This window comes from Arvicanthis niloticus, chromosome 3 (assembly GCF_011762505.2).
Source record: "Arvicanthis niloticus isolate mArvNil1 chromosome 3, mArvNil1.pat.X, whole genome shotgun sequence".
Lineage (NCBI taxonomy): Eukaryota > Metazoa > Chordata > Mammalia > Rodentia > Muridae > Arvicanthis > Arvicanthis niloticus.
The window spans coordinates 53,453,589-53,479,644 of record NC_047660.1 but is presented as its reverse complement, the minus strand read 5'-3'; the positions used below and the strand labels follow the sequence as shown (position 1 = coordinate 53,479,644).

At 47.3% G+C, this 26,056-nt stretch overlaps 1 protein-coding gene across 1 annotated transcript in view; it reads right to left on the bottom strand.

The window, feature by feature from the left end:
- Window positions 1-732: 732 nt before the first annotated feature.
- Scara3 (scavenger receptor class A member 3) overlaps window positions 733-26,056 on the bottom strand; it is a 31,052-nt gene continuing 5,728 nt past the window's right edge. The window contains exons 2-6 of the mRNA XM_034497993.2: window positions 18,072-18,170; window positions 16,763-16,882; window positions 13,267-13,365; window positions 10,989-12,032; window positions 733-2,520 (exon numbers count right to left, since the gene is read on the bottom strand). Of these exons, the coding sequence (XP_034353884.1) occupies window positions 2,069-2,520; window positions 10,989-12,032; window positions 13,267-13,365; window positions 16,763-16,882; window positions 18,072-18,170 (1,814 nt within the window). The 3' untranslated portion in view covers window positions 733-2,068. The remainder of the gene's footprint in view (window positions 2,521-10,988; window positions 12,033-13,266; window positions 13,366-16,762; window positions 16,883-18,071; window positions 18,171-26,056) is intronic.

Below are 26,056 nucleotides of genomic sequence, written 5' to 3'. Positions count from 1 at the left end.
TTTTTTTTTTTTAATCTTTGCTTTTATGGTTTTAGATTGATTTAAAAAAAATTCCTGTGTCTAGTCTCTCATTTTGTCCCCAAGTGCATCCCTTGGAATTGGTCCCAGATCTGACTTTGCTAGACTTTAACTCCAAGACACTAGCCGATATGCTCTCATGGGCTTTCCTTTATCCCAGGGCCTGGCCTAATTCTTCCCCTACCAGTAGTGTGGCAACCAGTAGTTCAAGTTTTCAGGAGGTTTGCTTATAATCCAAGAGTGTGAGCTGACTCCACTGACATGTCTTTCCTGTTGTCCTTGAGCTATTTACGTGGGTGTCGCCCTTCTGAGCATGCCCTGACTTATCACTGAGACTTGCCCCCTTTCCTCCAGAGTTCCTATTACTGAGACTTACCACCCCCTGGCTCCCTATACTTCCTCCTCCTTTCCCTTTCTGGTTTCATGCAAAGCTATAGCCATGTCTGCCTTTGATAAGAAAGGTTACCACATTGGGCTTTTAGGCTTTGCTCACTCTCATGACCCTTAAGCAGTGAAGTCAGTGACTCACATATGGTTCCTTAGATGTTTGGTTGGGCTTCACTGCCAACCACTAGGAACTCCAAGAAGACCTCTCATATCTCAGATTCTGCAACAGAACCCTTGCCAGGGATACTTCTCTGAAGGTCAATATGAAATGGGTCCCTGACGGGGTCACATCCTCAGGTTGGGTACAAACACTAGAAGACACATCCCTACTGGAAACAGTTCTTTACTGGGCCAGTGATACTGTGTTGCATGATATTATCATATGTAGACAGGACAATTATACAGTAGGGGTGGATGGGCCGTGCAAGCCAGTTGCACACTGATGTTGAGGAGCAAGTTTGGCACAGAGCCTTTGAACAGGAAGAAGAAGACATGTCTCTGAGGCAGGGCAAGGGAGGAGACAGCTCTAGCCTCTGCCTAGGAGTGTCTGAGTCTGCTGAAGTATGAAGGAGCAGGGCAGCTCTACAGAAACGGAGTGAAGACAATGCAGGCCTTTCCCATCATCCCTTTCTGCCAGTGTATGCAAGGAGTTAATGAAAGATGAGAAGCAACATCAAAGGTTCCTTGTGCATGTTCAGCTTTTCGCATGCCTGGTCCAGCTTGCTGTTCATGTGGGAAGAACTCCAGCCATCTTAGGTCATAGTGGGGTGAGGTCAGTGTGCATCTGTTAGGTCAACCAAGAGGAGGCAAGAGCCACCATGTTACCAGCTTCTTCCTCCTTGGCTCTTACTGGGAACAAGGCATGGCAGACTGGGTTGAATAAGGGGTGGCTTTGGAGAGAGGAGTTTACCCCTTATGTAATCTCCCACCTCCAGCCCTGTGGTCAAGCAGAATGTTCTGGGACCTGTAGGCTCTCAGCCTGCCGATGAAACTCTGCTGGGGTTCCTTCCAGGCCACTTTTGAGATACAGAGGTAAGACTGAAGAGAGGAATTTTCTAGATGTGTGAATAAAAATCCTCTGAACTTGTCAGGGTCACCACCCATGCACAAGGCCTGGGAATGCCAGCCAGGCAGAATTCTCCTGCCCAGTGTGGGTCAAGGCAACTCCATGTGACTCTGTCTCATGACTGTTACGTGTGTGTGTGTGTGTGTGTGTGTGTGTGTGTGTGTGTGCTGCTATCCCTGGAATTTCATCTATAATGCCCCTAAGGTTTCCCTGGATGTTTTTCTCAAGACCTGGATCGCATGGATGTTAAGTCACTGTGGAGTCCAGAGCTAGTTACCATCCAACAGATTTAAGACATTCTTCCCCAGGTAACTACCCTTCCCACTCCCCAGCAGGCTCTCACAACCTTTCCTTTTAACCAGGCATAGAAACCCAGTTGGTCCCCCTTTGGCCAGCAGAAAAAAGTCAGGGGGAGGGTGTGAGCTGTTTTCCTATGGTACAGTCATTATTGGGAAGCTTAAGGCTATGCAGTCAGCTTTAAGAGACACTCTCACATTAGGATCAAAGAACAATGATTGCAGATAGCAAGCCCTTCTGGCTGCTTTCTCTGACCCACCCTCTCTAGCCTGCATGGCAGCATCAGGCCAAAGACTTTTTTCAGTAGGGGCTCCGGTTCCCTGGTGGACCTGGAGGTCCAGGTAGTCCAGGGGGACCCTGGATGCCTGGTTCACCCTTAGGCCCTGTGGCCCCCCGCTGGCCTGGTGACCCTGTCTTTCCTGAAATCCCTGGCTTTCCCTGAGGCCCTGAAGGTCCTGGAGACCCTGGGGGCCCCTCTGGTCCTGGGGGTCCCACATCCCCTTTGGGGCCTGGCTGCCCCCTTGGTCCTCCAGTGCCAAAGCTGCCCTTTGAGCCTTTGAGACCTGGAAAGCCTCGGGGGCCAGCTGGCCCTCTTTCTCCCACAGGTCCTGGTTCCCCAGGCTGCCCCTGAGGACCCTGGGGTCCCGGGGGTCCCAGACTGCCAGGGTCCCCTTTAGGTCCTCTGCCACCAACAGGTCCTTTTCCACCTGTATCTCCTTTGAGTCCTCTTGGTCCTGGAGGGCCGGGGACACCTAGGATCAGATAGAAGAAGAGACAGGTCACTCTCGGGACTTTCTGTAAGCAGAGTGGGCACAGGGATAGTTGAGGTTTAGACAGACACTTGGCTTAGAGCTGCCACCTCTGAGCTATTAGGTGATTTCTTTACTGTTGCTGAAGTGTGTTCTAGTCTTGTACTGGGTCTGGTGTACTGCTAATACTCCCAGTTCCGACTTCTAGGTTCTCCTGCAGCTTCACAGACCCCTAGCAGGACTGAGTATGGCTCTGCTGGGGAAAGGCTACAGTAATCCGGGATGCTCCCATCCTGCCCCAGGGCAGCCTGACCTTCTAGATCTACTCCCTGGTCTACATCCTGTGATCTGTTGGGCCTCTGGGATCAGGAGTGATCTGGCAATCAGGGACAAAGAGGATAAAAGGAAGAAAGTAAGGTGAGACCTAACTCACAGAAGCATCCCAAAGAAAGGGTTACTTCTCCATAAAGCCCACTCTGACTATTCCAGCCTCATCTATGAGCCCTTGACGCTACTGCTTTCAGAGCCTTTAACTGACACACAGAGAAATCAGTGTATCGAAAGCAAGCAGTAGATGTGTGTATCTTATGAGCCCTGGTAAACCACAGAGTCCCAGCAAGACAGCAAAGGGCCATTTCTCACTATCTTAGCACTGGACATAGAGTCTGCCATGCAGTCAGGAAAAGCTCAGAGTTTGCTAGCAGAGGCCATTTCTCAAGCTCTGGAACTTTACTTTAGGCCTGATGATGATGATGTGGAAGAGATGTGACTTTCAGCATAGAGGCCTTGCCGGGAGCTGAATGACCTCCCTTCCGCCTATCTGTCTAAGGCCGAGAGTCATCACCTCTCAGATCAGTACCAACCCCGAGGGCACATGGCAGAGAGCAGCTGCCTCTCTGCCAGGGTATGCAGAATGCCTTAAGACCACAGGCGACTGAGACTGAGCAGGATCTGAGATGAGGGCAATGGTTGTGAAGAAAAGAGCTCTCACCAGTGTGTACGCAAAGCTTGGTGCAGACTGGTTTTCTTCTGTGGTGTCTGTGGGTGTGTCAGGGTTGATGTGAGTCCCAGGGCCTGGCTCAGATCTCGATGAGAACTCTGCTGACACCTCGGACCCTTTGCACTGCAGTGTCAAGAGGTTTTGAGCTACGTAGAGTCTAGTCCTATACCTTTAACTAAGATCTGGATAGTGAAGTGAAATCCCACCGATAGGCTGGGGAGGGGTCTGGTTGGTAAAATGCTTGTCGTTTGGAGGATCTGAGTTCAATGCCCAGAACTCGTGTGAAAAAGCTGGGCATGATGGCAGATGCCTAGCCTTGGCATATGCCTATGCCAAGGGATCAAAGTGGATCCCTTGAGTATTTTTCGCTTGTGCTCACACAAGCAATTCTAAGGACTTCTCAAGTGGGGACTAGAACTGAGTGGGATCTTTGAGGGAAGGGATGATGAGTATTGAGACCTGAGAACTCTCTAAGTTGCCAGACTCTTATTCTGTGGCCCTGGGTCACCTTCATGCTGGCTAATGTGACCTGCTGACCCAACTGCTTACCCTCTGCTGTTCCTGCATCTCCTTCTCAAAGTGTTTCTGTGTGGAAGTGGAACCAGGTCAGTGAATATCTATTATAACCCAAACTGGAAACCAGAGCCTGACCAGTCAGCCCCACTAGAGCCAATAAAAACCTCCCAGTCTGCCTGCCATGGGACACAGCTCCGCCTCAGCTCACGTGGCATGCCAGCGGAGGTGGTTTCGGGCTGAGGACAGCTGGTGGGTCATAGTAGCAGCCTGGCATTAGAGAAACCAGGAGATGTGGCCTGCCCTTTTATTCCCAGAGAGTCCTCCTCCATTGCAGTTACTAGCACAGCATAGGCCCAAGCTGATGCCCACACAGGGTCTACCTCCCCCAACCTGGCAGGTCTCTCTGGGAACTGGCAAAATCACAGTGCCTGTCCTTATTCTGCTCCTGGCATCTGGGCCAGCTGAAATTTGGAGAAGCAGAGGGCCATTCTACAGAGGAGAGGCCCTGAGAGGCTGTGTGACTGATGGAGCAATGCTGAGTAATCCTAGCCTTAGTAAATATCCTCTGTAACACAGCTGAATTTATTTTATCATGTACCACTCAAGCTGTTCTTAATATAACATTGCACAACTGAATGTCAAAGTGCCCTGTGGCTCTAAAGCCCCTTGTCCTGAACCCCACCTCATCCCCATGACTAGGTGGGAACTTGCTTCATGCCTCTTTGCCTGTTCCTGCTTGGAAGTTTCTTTGGATCCTTCCTCTACCTGCCACAGGAATAGAGGCTGCCCCAGTGACTTCTCCAAGTCCCCTGGTTCTCCACTCTTTGATTTCAGGTGGGAGTGATGCACCCCATGTCTACTCTCAGAAATCTCATCATAACAAGGGTGCTCTGCCCCACCCCCTGAGCATCTGCTATACCCTGCTTTCTCCTTGGGGCCTGTTTTCTCCAGAGCCACTGTCTTCTGGAAACAGCCTCTCTTCCTTGACCCAGAGGAGCACAGTGGCCACTGTGAGGATATCTAGGCTCTCCATGACAGCAGCAAAGGAGAAAAGGCAGAGCCAAAAGCCTGCTGTGCCCGCTGTACCACCAATCATTCCCTGGGTCTTCCCAGGGCAGATCAGTGCCTTCTTTTTCTAGGGAGGGACTATGTGCCCATCATGTTTAGGGTAGACATTTGAAGAGAAGTCTCAGCCTCCATCATACCCTCATTTGGTTGTCCCAAGCAACCAAAGCAAGGAGGACCCAGAAGAGAAAGGCCATCTCTTTCTCTGTGCACACTCTCGTGGCCAGCACTGCTGCTCCAGCCCTGAGAACCCAGGTAAATTCCAGGCACCATCATCAGGAGGACAAATGATGGGCTTCTGTCCCAGGCTTCCTCCCACAAACACCACCTCTGCCCCCAGCACCCTCCAAAATGGATTTCTGAGTCTCTTCCATCCAGTTTGGAGCTGTCTGAGGAAATGGAAGGGGCTTTAGAACCCTTCTCTGAAGAGCACTCATGGGTCCGTAAAGAGTAGGGAGAGCCAGGCATGATGGCTGCAAGCTGGGCACTTGAGAAGCAGAGACAGGAGGATTGGGAGTTCTGGGCCATCCTGGACTACATAGAGTCTGGATAGCTAGATAACATGACCCTGTCTCAAGAAACAGCACTTGCCTAGAATGTGCAAGGTCCTGGATTCTATCCTTGGTACTCACATTTTAAAAGGGGGTGGGAATGAAAAGCCCTTTTCTTAGATTCTTGTGTGATCATAAGAATTGTGAACTGGAGGAGCCCAGTCTATCCAGGGACAAAGTCAACAACCAGTAGTTAGCACAGAGGGATGACTCAAGGTTGAAACCAAGGCTCCCACCAGGATGGGGTTTCAATGACCTATCAATAATAAGACACTGGTGTGGGCAGAGTACAGGGCAGAGAAGAGGAGGGCTTAAAACTGCTATGAGCTGCCAAGAAGCAAACACCAGCATGGTAGTTGAGGTAAGGAGTTCCAGGGAGGCCGGTCATTATTCAGGATGCTACAGACTATAATTAGGCTCTTGGACCCATTAGGAAGCAACCACAACTGACTGCATGTCTGAGGTAAGTAGAGTGGGTGGTGGTTCTGTGGTCCATACCCTGGATTAGGGAAGATGAAAGAAATAGGAGTGGCCAGAAAAATCTAGTATCTTAAGACATGCTACTACCCATCCATGGTATAGTGAGCCACTGGTAAGAGGGGTCTATGATGCCTCTAAGAGTTCACTTATGAAGACAGGAGGAACTAGAAATAATGTAGAAAAGCAGAGTCCCTTGTGGGCAGCACCATTCCCTAAGCAAGGGGTCCCTGAGCAGTATAAGAGAGGAGAAACCTAGCCGAGAGTGGACAAGCAATTAAGCAAGTGGGCCTGAATGGACTGATTCTCTCTGCTCTTGCCTGTTGGTGGGATGTGATTAGCTGCTTGAGTTCCTGCCTCGACTTCCCCCTCAGCGATGAGCTGCAATCTGGAATTAAAAGCTGAATAAGTCTTTTCCTTCCTAAGCTGCTTTTCGTCACAGCAACAGAAATGAAAGTAGAACACAGTGGGTGACAAGACAGAGCTGAAAGTGATGAAGAGCCCTACCCACCACTCAGCTAATGAGTGGTGATTTCTTTGCCTCTAAGTCTCAAAGGATAGTCCTAGCAGAGATACTGTCTAGCCCAGACATTGTCTACCACAGACATAAAAATTATCCCAGAGACTAGGAAGAGATAAAGATTCCAGGAGAGGTTTAACTAGCATGGATACCTCACAGGATTTCTGTCTCGTAAATGGAGGCTTAGAATCAGAGCTGGAATGGGCTGGTCCTACCCCTTCATTTACAGACGACAGAGCATAGTTGCAGAGATGAAACAATCCTGTCTGAAGTCCCAGAACAAATTATAAGCCAGCCTCTTTCCCTTCAGTAGGTACGAGGCAAGCCTCCTCACTGCCTGTGTTACTACCATCTCCCTACCTGTGTTCTTTTGCCATCAGCTCTACACCAGCTGGGCAATCCTTCACTGCCAGCTTCAGTTTCAGAGCCTCAGCACATGTCTGAAGGTGGGTGACAAGTTCCCTCTTGGAGGGGGTATTCAATTTACCTGGAAAATTTCTTTCAGATAGGAAAAGCTGTGCATGGGGTGACTTAAAGATCAGGAAGAATGCTGGCCAACAGACATAGCTTAAAATTGTACCTTAGAGGCCACACACATGGCATCTTCTCACTAAGATGCAGGAGGCTTGCGGTTCCCATAGATACATACACTCAGTGCAGGGCTTTGTCATATAAACATAAAATCAAACAGCAATGGAATGTGTTCTCTCCTACTCCACTCACCAGTCTATGTCAAAGTGAAAACGAGCCCAGTGGCAGCAGAAACATGACGATGTTGAACTGGGGGTCCCATGGACTCAAGCAGATATCCCACAATGCTAAAGATGAGGTTCTGTGATAAGAACTCCATTATGATCAAGGCAGTGGCAAAATGTCAATCTCTAAGAATTCCTCCAGGTACTGTCTCCTCCATCTCCATCCCTTGCCCAATAGTGAAGCAGAACGGAAGTAGAAATGTCTGAGGTGCTTGCAAGCTCATGCCCTGAGCATCTCCTTTTATGAGAGGATAGTGGACACATTTTGAAGAACTGAAGTAGGGTGGTGGGGGGAGGGAGAGGAGGAGGGAGAATGTGTGATGTGTGGGCATATGTACATGTCATGGGCCAGAGGTCAATGCCAAGTGTCTTTCTCAATTGATCTCCAGTATATGCTTTGGAAATAGGTTCTCTTACTGGACCTAGAGATCACCCTTTTAGGTAGACTGGCTGCCCAGTGGTCCAGGGGTCCTCTCATTTCCACCTCCCCAGTGCTGGGATGACAGGTTTACACTAATGCTTTTATGTAAATACTAGAAATGGCTTTCGGGCAAGCACTTTACCCACAAAACATTTCTCCAGACCCTAGGATTTTCAATCTCTTGTGACATGTATACATCACTTAACCATACTCTCCTGTCTTAGGTTACCTTTTTAGAAAGTAGAGTCATACCAATATCTGCCTTTTCTTCAATGCCCCCCACTTTCTGTGGAGAATATGTCCAAGGGCTCTAGGAGATGTGGGAAATCATGAACAGTAGCTGACCCTAGATGCACCACCTGCTTCCTTATATATGCCTATGAGAAAGGCATGTCTCTCTTAAATGCAGTCTCCCCACCTAGTGTTTCCAGATTATGGTCGGCCATGAGTAGTGGAAAGCACAGAATTCAAAACTGCTGATGGGAGGGGGCAAGGGGGCAGGGGGTACGGGGGGTACTGCCCAAGGCTTGTTATGAAGCTCCATAGATTAGTGTGTGTAAATGACCTGACACCTGAGAAGCTTGGAATCTCTTCTGCTCTCTGAGTGAATTTAACACCACCACACAGTTGGCAGAATATGCACCATTAGAATCATCACTGGAGCACTGCACCCTAGAAGCCACACAGATGTGTGGGTTTGGGTGAAATATGGTGGCAAAGGTTTGGATCCCATAGAAATTCTCAGTGTCTAGTTTCATTGCAAAAATAAAGCACAGCAACAAGCAAATAAGACCCTCCTCCTCCACATGGTCAGTCCAGAATGAAGAAAAATGGTCTCTGATGTAAACACAAACACACTGTGACATCAAGAGAAGTCAGCATAGGCTTAGGTATCAGTAAAGTAGGTTCCAAGACCAAAGGTGGTCCAAGTAAATGAGCTGGAGAGGGTCCTGCTTTGGGTACTATAGAGGATGCAAAGGCTGAAGGAGCCTGGATAGAGTGGACTTCAGACCTCCTTCCCATGCTGTGACATCATAGGGCCTAGCAGGCATCATTTTCATCAGGATTGGGGAATCAAAGAGAAATCATAGGAAGGTACTGTTTACAATTTTGCCTAGTGACCTGCCAGCAAAATGTGATCTACCAGCAAAATGTTTGCATACTGCTGCCACTTTGTGTTCTGCTAGGTTGGAAGATCCAAGAGGACAAATGCCTTCAGCAAAGACACAGTGGCAACTCAGTTGAACAAGAAGTTAAAGACCATCATCTGGCCACGTAAGGGCTCCTATGAACTCTGGGTCAAGAGGGAAGGAAGAAAGAAGGGGAATGGTGTGCTTGCTCACATGGCTAAGGTCATTAGGAAACTTGTGCACACAATCTAGGCATGAATACAAATGGCCTGGAAGCCTCAAAAATGAAGGTTTCTAGTCACCCGACCAAGAGTAGCCATGATTCACAGAAGTGTTGACTGAGGGCAAAGGGGATTTGGAACAGGAAGTGGAAGATAAATCCTAGCTGTGGCCACTAGATTGATGACAAAAATAAGGTGTGCATTGTCACGAGCGTGTCCTCCTTTCCACTATGGCCAGATCTGTGTGCACTTTGTTTCATCTCCTCTCTCAATCAGCCCTTTGTCATCTATCTGTTAAACCATAGGACACATGAGCTACATTGACCTCACAGTATTTGAGTTCTGAGAAAGGAGGAGAGTAAAATTGTTCCATAATCCCCTTCTGTGGGAAATTTAATATGCGTGCTTTAATTTTACACAGGATAATTCATTGTATCGTGTGGTAGCTCGAAACATGGCCTTACTACCAACTAACTTCATTTGGAGATTAAGAGTAGTGATCAAGGAACTATGTGTGGGCAACAAGTTGACAAGGTGTAGATTCACAATGCTTAATTTTATGTATCAACTTTAAGGGGCCACTAGGCGCCTAGACAATTGATCAAGCTTCACTCTGAGTGTTTCTGTGAGGGTGATTTTTGTTGAGGTTGACATATGGATTGCTAGACTGAACAAAGCAAATTATCCTCCCTAATGTGGGGTTAGCCTCGTCTAAGCAGTTGAAGGCCAGAATAAAACATAAAGCTCCTGCTCTTCTGAATAAGAGAATTCTTCCTGCCTGATATTCTTCCTATCAGAGTATTATTTCTATAGATCTTGAACTTGTCAGTTTCATAGTCACACAAACCAATTCCTTATGATATCTATGTATCTATGTATCTATCTATGTATCTATTTATCTATGTATCTATCTATGTATCCATGTATCTATCTTTCTGTCACTTGGCTATCATTTATATACCTCCATTCTACTAGTTCTGGTTTGTTTGTTTTGTAGAATTCTGGTGAGCAAAAGAACTTAGGGAGATATAAGATATAGAAGAAGAATCTATTAGAGTGACCAGTCTATGAGTGACAGATAGTCAGACAGGCAGACAAAAGCATTAATGAGGTTGCAGAAAGGGAGAAAGTGAGCTTACATGGTTTCAAAAAGACAAGATCTGAAAACTTGCCTATGAGGACTAAAAAAAAGCCATGAATAAAATAGAATTTTCTATGAAAGGTGAAGCTAGAAACCAGATCAACTTCACCAAAAGGTTTACAAGAACCTCCCTGCCTCTCTTCCTTGTCCATCTTTTAATTAGTTCCTTCTGTTAAGATGAGATTTTATATCTCTGACTTATTGTATAGCCCAAGCTGGCCTCAAATTCATGATAATTTTCCTGCCTCAGCTTCCTGAATGTTGGGATTGCAGGTGTGCACCACTAAACCTAGCTCTCAAAGGCAGAATTTTTCAAACATTAAAAATTGTGTCTAGCACATGTGTACATGTACCTGTGGAATCCGTAAGAGGGCTTTGGATCCCCCGAAGCTAGCATGACAAGTGTCAGCCTCCTTAAGTGGGTGCAGGAAACTGAACTAGAGCCTCTGGAAGAGCAGCATTTGTGCTTAACCATTGAGCCATCTCCCCAGATCCTCAAAGACATTTCTTAAAGTTGCCCACTGCCCTGGGAACTGGTTACAGAATGAGTTCAGCAATCTATTTTCCTATCCTCTATCTATGTACACACCCTTGGAGATTTCCCCCAAATCGGGTGCTCCTGTGTGTAACAATAACCTGAGTCCCTGAAGAGGTCTGCCCACCTCTTCTCTTACCTCGGATGATGGTGACATTGCGAAGGATTTCTCCGTGGTGTGTGTCCACGGCCTTCATTTCCTCCATGATCATGGAGAGGTTTCGGACATTGAAGTCTAACCGAGCACTGAGCAGACTGAAGCGCTCCCTGAGCAGATCTGTAGTGCCCAGCATGAGGGAGACAGACTTATTCAGGTAGTAGAGCTCCTCAGCATGGGTGTGGAAGCCTAGTGTGCAAGACAGCCGCACATCGTCCAGGTACTTGAGCATGCTGTGCACGTGGTTGTCAGTGGCATTGATATTGGTGAAGATGGTGCCTATTTCAATCTCGTGAGAAGCCATCCGTCCTTCCAGAGACTCGAACCTTTCCACTGTGCGATTCTGGGCATATCTGGTGTGGTATTGGAGGTCATGCATGTTCTCCTCATGGTCATCCAAAAAGGAAGAGATGTTGTCCAGTTGTAGCTGTAGGCCCATGACCTGCAGCACCAAGTCATGCATGCTCTCAGAATTCTGGCTAATGCGTTGCGAGGAGGCCCCCAGGGTGGCCTGAATGGTCTTGACTATTTCTCCAGTCTTGGCAGAAGTGCTTCGCAGACCCCCAAAGAGCCTGGTGTAGTTCTGCCAGTCAGTGACTATTTTCTGTAGGGTCAGGGTCTCCTCGTCTGTCTTCCTCTGGATCCCATGGATCCACTCAGCAGTCTGGCCCACTGTGAAGTTGATCTGGTGTACAGCAGCCTTGACATCATAGCACTCCTGGGTGAGGTCCTTCAGAGTGATGTCCATGCCTGCTGTGGTGGCCTGCCAACCCCTCACCTGTGCCAGGAAGAGTCCCAGGGACTGATTGACCTGGTGAATGGAGAAGGAACAACTGCCCATCTCCTGGGAGATTTGACTGCTTGTGGTGGAGAGCAGCTCATGGGCCTGGGAAGTCTGGTCCAGCTGGACCTCCTGGGCCAGCAGCATCTTCTGAAGCCCCTCCAGCTCCTCCTGGAGCTTCCTGATCTCTTGCCCCAGCTGCTCAGCCTCACGGCAAAAGGAACAATTGATCAGGGCTTTTGGGTCTTCAGGAGAAAAGGGGACAACATTTTCAGTTAAATGGGACAAAGGTGGTGTGTGTGTGTGTGTGTGTGTGTGTGTGTGTGTACATGTTTCTAAGTGTGAATGCATATGTTCTCATGTGTGGAGGTCTGAGGACAACCTTAGGTGATGTTTATCTTGAGTTTTGAGATAGATCCTCTTGCTGGCCTGGAGCTTGTCAATCAAGCTAGGCTGGCTGGCAAGTGAACTCCCAGAATCCACCTGTTTCCACCACCCTGGGCACTGGGATCACAAGCTTCTGCTACCACACCCACCTTTTTCATATGGGTTCTTGGGACTAAACTCAGGTCACAATGCTTATATGCCTGACTTATCTTCTTACCCCCAGAGGTACTTCTTGAAATACAAGCACAAGGAACTGACAAGTGGCTTCTGGACCATGCTCACTTTCCTGCTATGAATATCCCTCTCTACCCTTGAGAAAATCCTCACCATCCCTGTGGAATTCCATCTTTACTTTGCAATAGAAATGCAAGATTTTGGATATTTGTCCTGTACTATCACTACATTCTCAAGAATAGATCTTAGTAACTAATTGTTATGAAGGGGGCCAAGAACCTCGTTGTACACTCACTTAAAAAGTCTACACACATTTTAATATCTATTGTCTTGATTGATATCTCATAATATACTTGTGGGGAAGGTGGCCCTGGGGACTTTTTTTTATCCTTGTGACTCCTGAGGAATAAGGCATTGAGAATTAGCTTGCCAAATAGAACTCTGTTAGTAGGTATCAAGCCAGCACTTTCTATTTGCAACAGAGAAAATGACCTTTAAACTCACATCTGCGAGGGCCCTTTCTGACTCACTGTCTCTTAGAATGTTCCTGATTGGAGCAGAGGCTAGAGACCCTTGTGAACTGTGCTGTGGCTGAAGGCAGTGACTTCATGTGGGCTCATACATCAGGAGGCTTTGCAAGGTCTTAAAAATCATTTGAGACATATGACATCTTTTGAGAATGGATCATGCTTACTTTCCTTCTCTGCATATGGCCTCTGGCTAGATCAACAGCCCATATGGAAAACTCTGCCCCAGGCCTTATTGCCTTCCAGTATCCCAGCCCTCCTCCAAGGACAGTGCTCAGCCAGAGAGGGAAGTGTGGATCATTGCCTGGTCTTAGGAAATAGGTAGTACCTGCCCATCTCTGGATAATAAAGGATGGAAGGTCCTGTGTGCTTCTGAACACTAAAATCTTACCCAGTCCTTGAAGATTTTCTTGCATTGACACAAGCTTCTTATTATAGATGGACTGGGCCAAGGAGATGTCTTCTGAGAGAGAGTCCACCTTTCTAAAAACTGAGGAAACAGAAGAGACACCGGGCTGGGGTCATGGTTCAGAAGTAGCCGCCATTGGTGAGATAATTTTCATCCATCTGCCACAGAAACCATTCATACCTCTCCCAAGAAAAGGCTCCCTAATGGTCAAGCCAAGATGCTTCTTACTGCCCGAGCTCAGCATCTCCCTTCACAGGAATCATAATTCACCTCCCAACCCGAGTTTTAGAAACAAGGCCTCCTCATTAGTTAGGATAGTAAAAATTCACAAACATACAGATAAAATTATTCTTAATTCCATTACCCAGAGAGCGCTCACTGCAGTCAATACCTTCAAATACCTACTTCTTGTAGTCATGAGTCCATGGATAGTCACTTGACAGTCACATAGACATATACTTTAGAAAATAAAATGCAAAACCGTGTTACCCTGACCATCCCAGCTATCTCTCTTATAGATATGGCATCATGGGTATTTTCTTCTCCCTACCATCTTCTCATTCTTTCTTTGAATGAAAGGAGTTTTTTTTTTAACTTTAAATTAAAAAAAAAAAAAAAACCATTTCAGTGTGTATATTCACTATGTATGGCACTGGTTATGCACAGACATTGCCATACAAGAATATAGTGTATATCCAACACTTGTCTCCCATCCCAAGCCCCTGCCTGCTTCCTTCTCATGCACTTGGTTCCACACAGTTTTATTTCTCCTTTCATGTCATATATACATGTCAGATTTTATATCTCTCTATACAATCTAGAAACTATAAATTAGAGAAAAATATAATATTTGTGTTTATTAATTTTCCAGCAAATATCATATTCTCTTCTGCGTGGTTAAAGAGATTCCATAGTGTAGACACACACCACATTTTCTTTGCCCATTCTTCTGTGGTTGGGCAACTAGGTTGGTTTTCAGGAATATTTTTTCTACTGAGACTTAAAAGTCACTTTAAAATCATAAGCTTCGGTGTCTGCATCATGCTCTATATAGAAGTACATCAAGGTTATAAAAATATCTTCTCTCACTGAAAATACTCAAGGCGCCTCCTCTCCTAAGCTTATAAAGAAAGTAGATATGTGACATGTAGATATGACCAGTACTCCAACTTAGAAATAACCCCATCTGTGATGGTTTGAGAACATGATTTTTTTTTCTCTTGGGATAAACACTTGGATCACAACCCTTTGATTTGTACAAATCTTTGGTACCAAGTTTCCTCTAGAGAGGCCTATGCTACCTCACAATTGGCTTCAGATGGGGACCCTGAAAAAGCTGTGTGTCAGCAGGGTTTAGAGCATGCTGCAGCAGGAACAGGATATCTGGGTTTATCCAGCAGAGCCATAGATGGCCCTGGCAGTGGTGAGAAGGTACAGGTTGGACCGATGAGTGACACAGATCTTCTGAAGGACACATCTGGCAGAACAGAATTATAATTGCCCAAAGAAGCTGATTGATATAAAGTCTGTTGGGTGACTTTGGCAGGTCAATGAACCTTTCCAGAAAGAATAGCCATCTACCAAAGGAAAACATAGAGATAGCGTTCTTAGCACCTCCAAACCATTATGCCTTAAAGTGATTTAGACTCCTCAGGCTTCTAGTGAACATTTTATATCTCAGATCTGTGAAAAGATCAAATTAATTAGTAACAGTAACATGTTTGAGAGAGCCCAAAGACAATCTCATATACTGTTGGGTTGGGGGAGCACTTTACAGTTGGCGATAGTTATTTGGTTTGAGCCTTCTCTCAGTTAAGAGCCCATACACAAAGGAAAAGGAATAGGGAGACTTAATAATTGCTATTTTGATTCTAATGTCTCATAATGTCTATTCGGCCAAGGGCTCATTCCATGCAATCCTCCCTATTCAGTGCACATTTCACATCTTGTAATTATATATTAATTTATTTTTTGGGAATTGCTCTAATTTATCCTGCCTTCTCATCTTGCTATGGTTTCCGTGTGAAGTATGTCCTATTGGCTCATGGTTTTGAGCACTTGGTCTATAGCTGTGGTGCTGTTGTGGAAGGCATGCCTTTCAGAGGCAGAGCCTCGCTTGTGGTAGTGGGTCACTGGGAGTGGGCTGGTGGTAGTGGGTCACTGGGGGTGGGCTGGTGGTAGTGGGTCACTGGGGGTGGGCTGGTGGTAGTGGGTCACTGGGGGTGGGCTGGTGGTAGTGGGTCACTGGGGGTGGGCTGGTGGTAGTGGGTCACTGGGAGTGGGCTGGCAGTAGTGGGTCACTGGAATGAGATTTTCTAGCTGGGCCCTGACTGAAGAGGCTATGTATCTTGCTATCTCCCCCTGCTACTATGCCTTACCCACCATGATGGACTGTTCTCAAATGATAAGCCACAATGAATCCTCCGTTCCTTAAGTTGCTTCTTGCCATAGCAAAAAGAAACATGACAAGTACAGGCAAGGGTGTTGGTTCCTGAATATCCTCAACCAGAAGCAGGACCAAGTGCCTCTCCAGGAAGGTGTTCACTCTTAAGAGTCTGTACCCTGGTGAGCGCTGCTCAGGCCTCCACTGTTTCTCCCTAATCCAAGCCTTGTCTTTGGTATCAAGCAGGTTGGAACAGACAGATTTCAGCATGATTTTAGACTATTCATCTTGAACTCTTAGAAGCTAGAAGGTAGGAGCTACCTGAACCTGGCCATACACCAGCTCTGTGGTCATACCAACGGCATTTTGGATGAGAAGCACCAAAACTCAGGTCTCCTGGCCTTGCCTGCAGGACTTTGATTTTACAGGTCTTAGTAAACCTGGAAATTTACATTTTAATGAATACTGTAGGTAATCTTGATGCAGGTGGTACCCAACCTCAGCTTGAACAATACATACAGAGACCACAGAAGGTCTTAGAAGCCACCGGATCCTGTGGTTACAACCCAAGGCTATATAACAGATTCACTTGGAGAGCTGAAAGCTACAGGGTTTACTCCCTTACCCTGGGAATAAAGGTGGGCACCAGTAGTTCTGAAAACTTCCACCTGATTTCATCACAGACCTGCCAAACTCGGTTGGTTATTTTCTTCTATTCAAAGCCCTACAGCTAACTTTGTTTGTTTGTTTGTTTGACAAGGTTTCTCTGTGTAATCCTGGCTATCCTAGAGCTTGCTCTGTAGACCAGGTTGGTCTTGAACTCAGAGATCCACCAGTTTCTGCTCCCCAACCCCTGAGTGCTGCGATTAAAGACATGTACCATCACCGCCTGGCTCCTAGAGCTAAATATTAACTGGATGTTAGAAGCAGGTTTAATCTTTTAGTGGATTAGCCATAATGATGTCTGAGCCAGGAAGATGCTAGTCTGCGTGACAGGTGACAGAGGTGGAGTGCTTTTCTCCATGAGAGTGTTTTCGGTATAGAAACCTAATCAGCTGTCCCCCTGTAGCCAGGACCAGAGAACTCTGAACTCACCCAGAGAGGCCAGCACAGCCACGGCCACCAGGAGCAGAGCCAGGAAGAGGTACAAAATCCGCACTGATGTGTGCAAAGATAGGTTCTTCTGGCAGCGGTTACAGCGGGGTCCTGCCCGGCCTGTGGAGGACAAGAAGATGGCAGTGGCTTGGTTCAGTGAAGAGGCGTGGGGGTGGGGGGGTGGGGGGGTGGGGGGAATGCTCAGTTCTATGTTCCTGTTCTGTCCTGCCTCATCACTTCTCAAGCCTGGCTCACAAAGGGAGTTTTCCTCTTGTCTTCCTTACTTGTTCTGCCACCTAGGCTGAGTTCCTAGAACTTTCTGGAATAGAGGAGACAGAAACTACCCCACTCCTCCTTACCAGTCATTCATTCTCGGCAGTATCTTTATTCAGCCTACAGAGAAGATACCTTTTCTTTCTACAGTGGCCCTACCCACAATCCCAGCAGCCTGCGCACGCCCTGCCCAATGCAATGCTTTATTGTGTGCTCACTACAACCCCGTTTGCCCATGACCTTTTCAGTTACAGCACTGAAAGTCTCCTGCCATGAGAGTTCCTCAGTAGGGCAAGTCATAATGTTTTACATAGAGGTTCAGTTTTAAGGTTTAATGTCTTACTCCTGGGGACCCCCGCAGCCCCAGACAATGCTAGGAGTTGGTAAGAAGTTTTCAAACTGGGCAAATAAGTTATGGTTCTCTTGGAAACCAAACAAGGATAAAGTCTACCAGTCAGGTTGCTGCGTGGAGGGAAGAGGAAGCAGGTGTTTTGGGAACTCTGCGAGGTGATCAGTGCCCTCTGAGAATGTAGGATGTCCTCCAAGAAGCTTAGCTGCAAATGGTGAGTACCAACAGCAATTAAAAACCTAGTGCCTGGTCCACACAGCACACTAGAATAAATCCACAATTTTGAGGGCATGCCTGGGGCACCCCCAGATGAGTACAGCATCTAGTCAAGGTACAGAACACAAGCTGTAACCAAACGCCACAGAGGCCCTGGTTCAACCAGAAACTGAAACAGCGTAAATCGACAAAGCAGAGGACAGACCTTAGGCACAGTGTGTGGCTAGGGAAAATGGCATGGGTTCCTGCCAGGGCTCGGGTGGAGCCCAGGAGACACTTATGACAAATGCTGGTTTTATTCATACTGTATAGCCCCAAGATACACAGCTTCGCCATTCACTCTCCAAGGGACAGTAGGAAAATGAGACCAGGAATTCTGAAGCTACATATGTGGACACACTGCTCACCACTCTAGAGATGAAGGCAAGAACTCTTGGCTCACAGAGGAGATAGGGGGTCCCCATCACTTACCTTCTTGGGAGCATGAGAAGGATGGCATGTCCTCTTCTTCACCAACCAGGTCCTCTTCAGTGACACACAGTACATCCCTGTCACTGCCAGCTGATCTCACTGCAATGGAAGCAGTTGGCTCAGACCCTACCTGTCCTCAAGCCACATCCTTCCCTTTCCAGCTTTCCATCTGACATCAAGGTTCACATTCCATGGCCACCTAGTCCCTAGGTCCAATTCAGTCCACCTTAACCCCAGGTGATCTGATATAAGCTGAAAAACGAGGGATAGAGGTAAGATTTAGAAGGCCAATTTACTGAGATATCCCACCCATCTGGTAAAGAGATGTGCCAATCTCCCATAAGCTAGGAAGACACACAGGCTAGTCTGCGCTTTGCTCAGACCCCTGGGAGTGGGTGTGGAGCAAAGAGACATAATAAGGATGTGTTGGTTGGTCCAACACATGAAGCAGAAGCAGAACTTCGCTGCTTCAGGTACAACTCTGAAACTGGCACTGTATGGGCTCCAGGACTGTGTCCAGCCTAGCTGGGGAGGAGGAAACAGGAATCCAGAGGTGTGCAGATAAAGGACGAGTACATTCTGCCTCCTGTACATCACTGGAGTCCCACTAAGGTGTCAAAGGAAGCACGTAGGAGAAGGGGTCCAGGACCAGGTTATTTTTAAATAAGACCTAAAATGATGTGTCTTGTTATCGGGAAAACTGTTCTCCCTCCCCACCCCTTTCATTTTTTCTTCCTGGAAAAATAATGAGGAAAGTGGGCTTTTTTTGTTTTGTTTTTTATTGGATATTATATTTACATTTCAGATTTTATCCCCTTACCCCATTCCCCCCACCACCTATATTTTATCTTGTATTCTGAAAGATTGTTGGTGAAAGGCTTACTGTGAAGAGACATTGGACCTAAAGACTAAAGAAAGTACTTACCATGTATGAGACCCTGGTTCTGTGCCTAACACACACACACACACACACACACACACACACACACACACACACACACTTGGAGACTCTACCTGGGGTCTGGAGATGCCGAGTTCTCTGGCCAGCTCTCAGCCACATGGCCCTTTTTCCTCTCCTTCCCTATTTGTAGAGGAACCAGCTGGGATACAAGTTAGAATCTTTCCTGACAGGTATGGCCAGGTACCAATCAGAAAGGTTTTGGACTGTCCAAAGGTGAGACATAGTGACAGCAGTGCTGGGGAGGGACAGCTTCTGTGGTCGAGGCTTTGCTGTGGGAGCAGTGACCTAGCTGTCCCCTTGTAGGACTCACAGTCACATGTTCCCATTGTCATACACACTGCAGACCATGCCCAGGATACAGTCACTCAGTCCTGTATTTGTGTCTTCCTTCCCCTGTTTTGAGCTCTCAGTTTAAATGCCACCCCCATTTCCTTCCCCCGTCTTCCTCCTCTTGTTCCTCCTCCAAGAACTCCTCTTCTTTGAGCTTGTTTTGCTGGAAATTTCTGTTTTCTTTCAACTCCACCTATGCATTTGGTAGGATGTTTGTCATTTACCTTTCACCTAAAGTTTAAAGCCCCCCAAAACGTGCTGGAAGCGGCCACTCCTTTCCTTTTCATTTTTGAAATGTGGCCAAAGTGTTGGGTCTGGCCTCAACACAATCATCTTGACAATCGTATAAATTTTACAGTCTCAAGTATCACTTTTATGGTCAAATAGACGGAGGGCCAAAGACGTTTAAGAATGTTACTAACGGCACACACAATACAAGTGGAAAAGCCAAGATCTGGACTCAAAAATCTTCCCTCCCTGGCCCACATACTGCCATTGGGAGGGAGGAGCAAAAGTTCTCCACAGTTCTAAGAGGTATTTCTCCTGCAACTACAAGATCAAGGGGAGCAGAAAGAAGAGACAAGCATTGAATGTTCAATGTCAACTTAGCAGAATCTACAATCACCTGGGGGTGGGCCTCTGGGCGTGTCTAGGGAACAGCATCTTGATTAGAATTACCTGAGGTGGGAAAACCTGTCTGTGGTGGGCAGCACCATTCCCTGGCTGCAATTCTGGAATGCATATATGGAACAAGGGAGTTGAGCAGGAGCAAGCATTCATTACCGTCTGCTTCCTGACTGCGGATGAGTATGGCTAGCTGATTCCAGCTCACACTGGCTGAACTTCCTCGCCACAATGGGCGGGACCTCTAAGGGCAAGCCAAAAGAAAGACTTTCTCTCTGAAGTTACTTTTGTCAGTATTTGTCATAGCAACAGGAAAAGAAAACAAAGACAGTAGGCAAGAACACTTGAGAAGCAGTGGCAACCTTGAGTGGCTTCATCAGGGAAGGAACTGATGAGGGTCCCCAGGGCTGCCATTAAGACCCTCTGCTTAGCCCCCAGGTCTGTCACAGTTCCACTGACACTGGAGTAAGGCTCTTGCTGTATGTACTCCAGAGTCATGGATTCACCTCTGTGGAACTCAGCAGCCAGCTCTCATGCCCAGAGCTAAAGTTCTAGGAGCGGGCACCGCGTCTAGCACAGTGGCTGGCTCAGAGAGGAGTGCTTTGAAACCTTTCCATGAGTTTTCATTATGCTTTCTGGTAAGTGGTTCTACAGCCACACCTGAACACTTCTGAGGATCTTATGACTCCCAGGATTCAGAGTCCTACCTCCAGAGGAATTATGAGTTGAGAGATGCTGAAGATGAGAAAATATTAGGGCTTAAAATCACTCCTATCTCCACTGTCCTGATGGATCCATAAAAGTAGCCTGAGAAGAATATGGTGCAAGAAATTAGAGAAGTTAGTCTCTGGATTTGACAGATGGATGGGGAAATTGTGTGTGTGTGTGTGTGTGTGTCTGTCTGTCTGTCTGTCTGCTGGTAAGCACGGTAAAGAAGAGCCGAGTGGGAGAGGGAGACAGGGAGCAGCTGCTGGTGTGTGAGGTGCAGCACATCTTTTTACATGCATATCAGCCTTTCCAGCCCTGCTTTGCAACTCAGTCTGCCATCCCTCCATCAATCTGCCAGCTGTTTACAAGGATTGCTTTGCCTGGGCACTTTACAGGGTGATGATCTCTTTCCCAAAAGCTTCAAGCTAGGTGGATTAGAATTCTTTGGACCGTTCTGTGCTTGTCGAAATGGAAACCTCAGCAGTTAGTGAAGAACGCTCATCCCCAGGAGCTCTGCAGAACTGCATGCTGGGGCTGCTGGGATCTTCAGACTTCAGTTGAGCCCCTCAGAGAGACATCCCTTCCTTCCTGTCCATGCTCCTCATTTCTCCCCACTCTTTAGTGGTGCTTCTTGGCCCTCCCTTGGGACAGGGCCTCCTCCCTGTTTTGGCTCCAAAGGCAATTTCATCACTCCACTGTTTATAGCCTTTGCAAGGAATCTGGGATGATTTAAATGAAGCCTGGCTGACACCAGCCTTCAGCAAACACCCCTCCCATAGCTGCTTTGCCACACCCTTGCTCCCCTGGTGAGAGCCCCTTAAATTGCTTGCCATTGACAAAGGGAGTCAATAAGGACCACCGCTTTCCAGAACTGCACGGAATTGGCCCATGGAGAAGGACAACTGCCTGCCCAGAGCCCAGTCCTCTTTAGACCAGTGATTCCTGAGTGTTGGCCCTCTTCCCCGTGATGACATGTCAGCTCTGTAACTCATAGTCCTCCCCAGGCCCCAAAGAGGGTTTCTCATTTTCCTAATCCCCTGACTTCCTGCTGTCCAGCGTAGAGTCCTGCCCTGGGGGACTCTGATTGGCCTATATCTGGACCGCCTCGGCAGCTTGCCAAGTTAGCTTCTCGCACTTTAATGAGAACATAATCCAAAGCATTTGTGGGGCTCCCTCAAGCCAAGCCTTTTGTTAAGTAGAAGTCGATGTGTTTATGTCTCATTGAACTTGGTTCTGGTTGGAGACCAGATGAACATACAGATGGAGAGTGAGCAAAGCTGGGAGGGAGAGTTAAGTCTGGTGAGAAGATGAATGGGAATTAGATGGGGACCAGGACACAGCCCTGGTGCTGAGCCAGACAGGCTCTCCTGGGGCAGGGGAAGAGTTCTCCTTCATCTCCCCATTTTCCTAGCCTTCTGGGGCATGCTGACTCAGTGTTGTGGGGGATATAGCTCTCAGAAGGGGGCTTACAAGTCAGAGTCACTGTTCTATCATTACAAAGACCAAGGGTAGTAGTAATGGCTTCTTAGAGTCCAAGAGTCTGGAGCCAGACCCCAGCGCACATGTACCATCTACAGAGTTGCCAGGAGAGCTGGGATAGGATCCTTCCACCCAGGCCTGCCAACTGTTTACCCATCAGAACTCCCAGCAAGGTATCACCTTCAGGTCAGTCCACCTTCCCCTGGGCTGCTGTCAGTCCAGATCTGATGCTGTATTGGGTGCCAGAAAAGGTAAGTAGCTTGTGGACTTTTGGTGAAGGCCTGATTGTTTTCTACTGTTTTAACCATGAGCTCATTTTAATTTAAAAACAAATGAAGAGCAATCATTTAAAATATGGTTTCAATCTGTTTTATCCTTGGTATTGTCTATGGCCAAGAGAGTGTTGACACACGGGGTTTGCAGGAGCTTAAAGCAGCAGAGATATATTAGGGGTGGGGGCTTTGAGGCTTGAACTGCCAGGAAATGGAAGGAGAGGAGGAAGGCCGAAGGAGGCAGCAGAGTTCAGGTGAGGCTTCCTTCCCTTCCACAAAGCTAGTCAGATATGGCATTCTTTTCTTTATACCCGAAGGATTCCTGTTTGGATGGAGTGGGCAGGGTGGGGACATGAATATATGTGACATTTGGGACTTTGGATTTGCCCAAAGTTAGGGTGACCTCACTGTAAAATGTAAAAGTTGTTGGGCATCTGGAACAGCAAGGAGAGCCTTGTTCTGATTGGACAGAGGTGTCTGGAGCAGGCTAATCTCTGGAAGGAGTCTGTATTGCAGGTCTGTATGTGCTTTCTCTTTTCCTCTCTTGCCGCTTTCAGCATCTAAAATTGGGGCTGGGCTTGGAAGAGGACACTGGATCATACAAGATACATCTAAATTTTTCATGAAGCCCCTCTAAGGGACACCTAGGACAGCAAGGTGCTCTGGGAATCGTGAAGGGGCCAGCATCCAAGGTTCTGGGAGCCAGTCACTGCTTCCCTTGTCCTGAGGCCACAGGGATCTGAGCTGTGACCATGGAGAGCTTTTAGCTTGAGAAGACGAGCCAGGTGCCACTCTTCATGTGGCCCACATTGCAGGCCACATGCTTGGAAAAAAAAGGAAAAAACGTCAAACAACCTTTAAAGGCCAACGTTGCAAGCCAGCTTTAAAACATAACAGCAAACACTGCAGGTTGAAAAGGCTTCTGTTCAGCTGGGACCTGAGGGTGTAATCTCCAACTAAGTGTCAGAGGGAAAGCCAGAGAGGACAGGATTCCTTGGTTTTAAGCTTTTGCTTGGAAGAGCCAGGTAGAACATTGGGTTGCTAGGTGCATGTCTTGGCACCTGGTTGCAGTAGCTGCTGACTTTCTTGGGGTTGAGCCTGGTTCAACCTTTTCTTCTTCCTTCTTTGGGTAGAAAACAACTTTGCTAACCATATGCTAACTCAGCTACCATCACTGACCAGGAAATGTGTTTTTGAGTTATCTTCCCTTCCCCCTCTTCCTCCTCTTCCTCTTCTTCCTTCTCTTCCTTCTCCTCCTCTTCCTCCTCTCCCTCCTCTTCTTCCTCCTTTTCTTCTTCCCCCTCCCCCTCCTCCTCCTCCTCCTGAGACTGCATTCTTCGACAGGAGTCAGAAGGGGAAGATTCGAGGAATGGAATAAAAGGTCTTTCTTTGAGCACTCCAAGGGACATATTGCGATAATTATCTTCAGCAGAGTTCATAGTGGGTTTTCCAAACAGCCAATTGGGACAGGAAAAAAAAATATAAAGATCTAGAGAGCCTTCTCAGGAGCCAATGCTATGTTTAAAGTTTAAGGATGGCTATAGTTTAAGGTTAGGGAATGCTATAATTAAGATCTCAGGGTTGTTTTCTTTAAAAGCCTCCTGCTACTGCCCCTCTCCATGGCTTTGTGGGTTCCTCTGAAGCCTGGTGGGAATCTTCTGTCCTTCTCAGCTCAGAGGAAGCCAGGCCTCTTGTTCAGATCTTCGTACTCAGCTCAGCATGTTAGCACTGACAGCCATTCCACTCCTGCAGTTGCCTCTGTTGTTGCTACTATGTACTCCTTGCCTTGTCTGTCCCTGCCTCCTCCCTCCGGACCCTCCCTCTGTGAGTGCTCGTTGTGTTCTCGGTGACTGTAGAAGTTGTGTAGGATCTTTATCTTAAGTCTTCCTTTCTCTCAACAGTGTACTCACCCTCCCTTGTTACCCACTATGGGCATTTTTGGGTAACGACGATTTTCACTGTAATCTTAACCCTAACCTAGCCTAGCCTAGCTCCAACCCTCTGAGAACCTTAAATGTCTACCCCATTGCTAAGCAGCTCCTCATGGTGCCGTCAGTTCTGTTTGAGGAACACACTACAGCCGTTCCCATTCCCCCCCTCCCCCCCGCAGCTCTTGTCTCATAAGCACAAACAGCTCCTCCTCCACTCTCTGAAGCCCCAAGAATGTAGTGGGATCGGAGAAATGGGAGCCAGCAGTCTGTATGTTTCTCGTTGCCTCTCTGGTCTGTGAAACGCTACCATTTCCCACTTCTCAAAGTCCCTGCTGCCTTTCCTGTGACACTGTCCTTATCAGAGTCCCCTTGTCTTGTGTGTAACACAGTGTCGGTACCCTCTGTGTGCCAGGGATGGTGCAGCGTGGAGAAGGTGACTAGCACTAGCACTAGGCACACTCTGACATAGATTAAGGGTAGCAGCCACTCTGGGGAGTGTTATTTTCCCAAATGCAATCGCAGCTGTCATCTATTACCACGTCCCAACCCCCATCACCCTCAGGGCTAATTTCCAACTTTCAAGAAATCCTTTTTACAAAGTGTGTCCACAGAACATGGTTCCAAAACATCCTTTGTGGGAGGAAAAAAAAAAACCTCTTAGTAAATATTTCAAAAAGTCTTGAGGGAAAAAGAACGGCATTTAAATGAGTGTTTAATTTTGTGTTTCTCAGACTGACTTGACCTCAGAACTTCCGGTAAATCTGGAAAAACATGCATTGATTATTCCTATGGAGTGGGGACTCAGAGGTGCCCCTTGTTGGAGAACGATGTTCTGAATAATACCGGCACTGGGCTGGGTTACTCCTTCACACTCTGCCATGCCTGTGAAAGGAGCTACACTGAGCTTGAAGCTTCTTAGTTGAAATCTGCAGGGCTCAAGCTCCAGGCTAGCTACAGCTCAGTCTGCTGCAGGCTCTCTGGAGCATGATTGCCCTTCCTGCTTGAGTGACCTCCAGCTTCTCTCTTTGCACCCTGTCCCCCTGCTTTCCCCATCTCCACCACACTAATCCTGTTCACCTGCTCTCTTCCCATCCAGCAGCTTTGCACAGGGTCAGAGAGACCACAGCTCTCTCCTGGGGACGCTGTCAGTGCTCAGCCGGTTTTTCTCTGTGCTGTGGAAGACTTCCCCACCCCAGACAGCAGAAGTTCTGAAAAGACCCTTGAATTGCAACCCCTTTATCTTTCACTGGCTCCCTTAAAACATCTGTATGTCACTCAAGCAAGCACAAGTGAACAGGAGGGAGGGAACCATGTGTATTTAGAGCAGACAGTGTTCAGTTAGCCGTATACAAATGAGCATCCCCTTTGACTGTGTGTCCTTTCTAGGAACTTTCCTAAGAGGGTAACTACTCAGCCAGCAAAAGTGACCATAGAGTTGACTGCGGTATGCTATAAATATATAAATAAATATATAAACCTAAGTAGAAATGTAGATGACCTCAAATACCTTTGAATAAGAGTTTGATTAAATTATTGTAGAATTATACTGTAGAACATTACAAACAATGAAAAATGTAGATTTATGTTTATTACCTGGGGGAAAATGTATTCATCTTCTATCCCCCCCCACACACACACACATCCCACCTCAGGAGCTGAGAATGGAACCCAGGGTCCTGC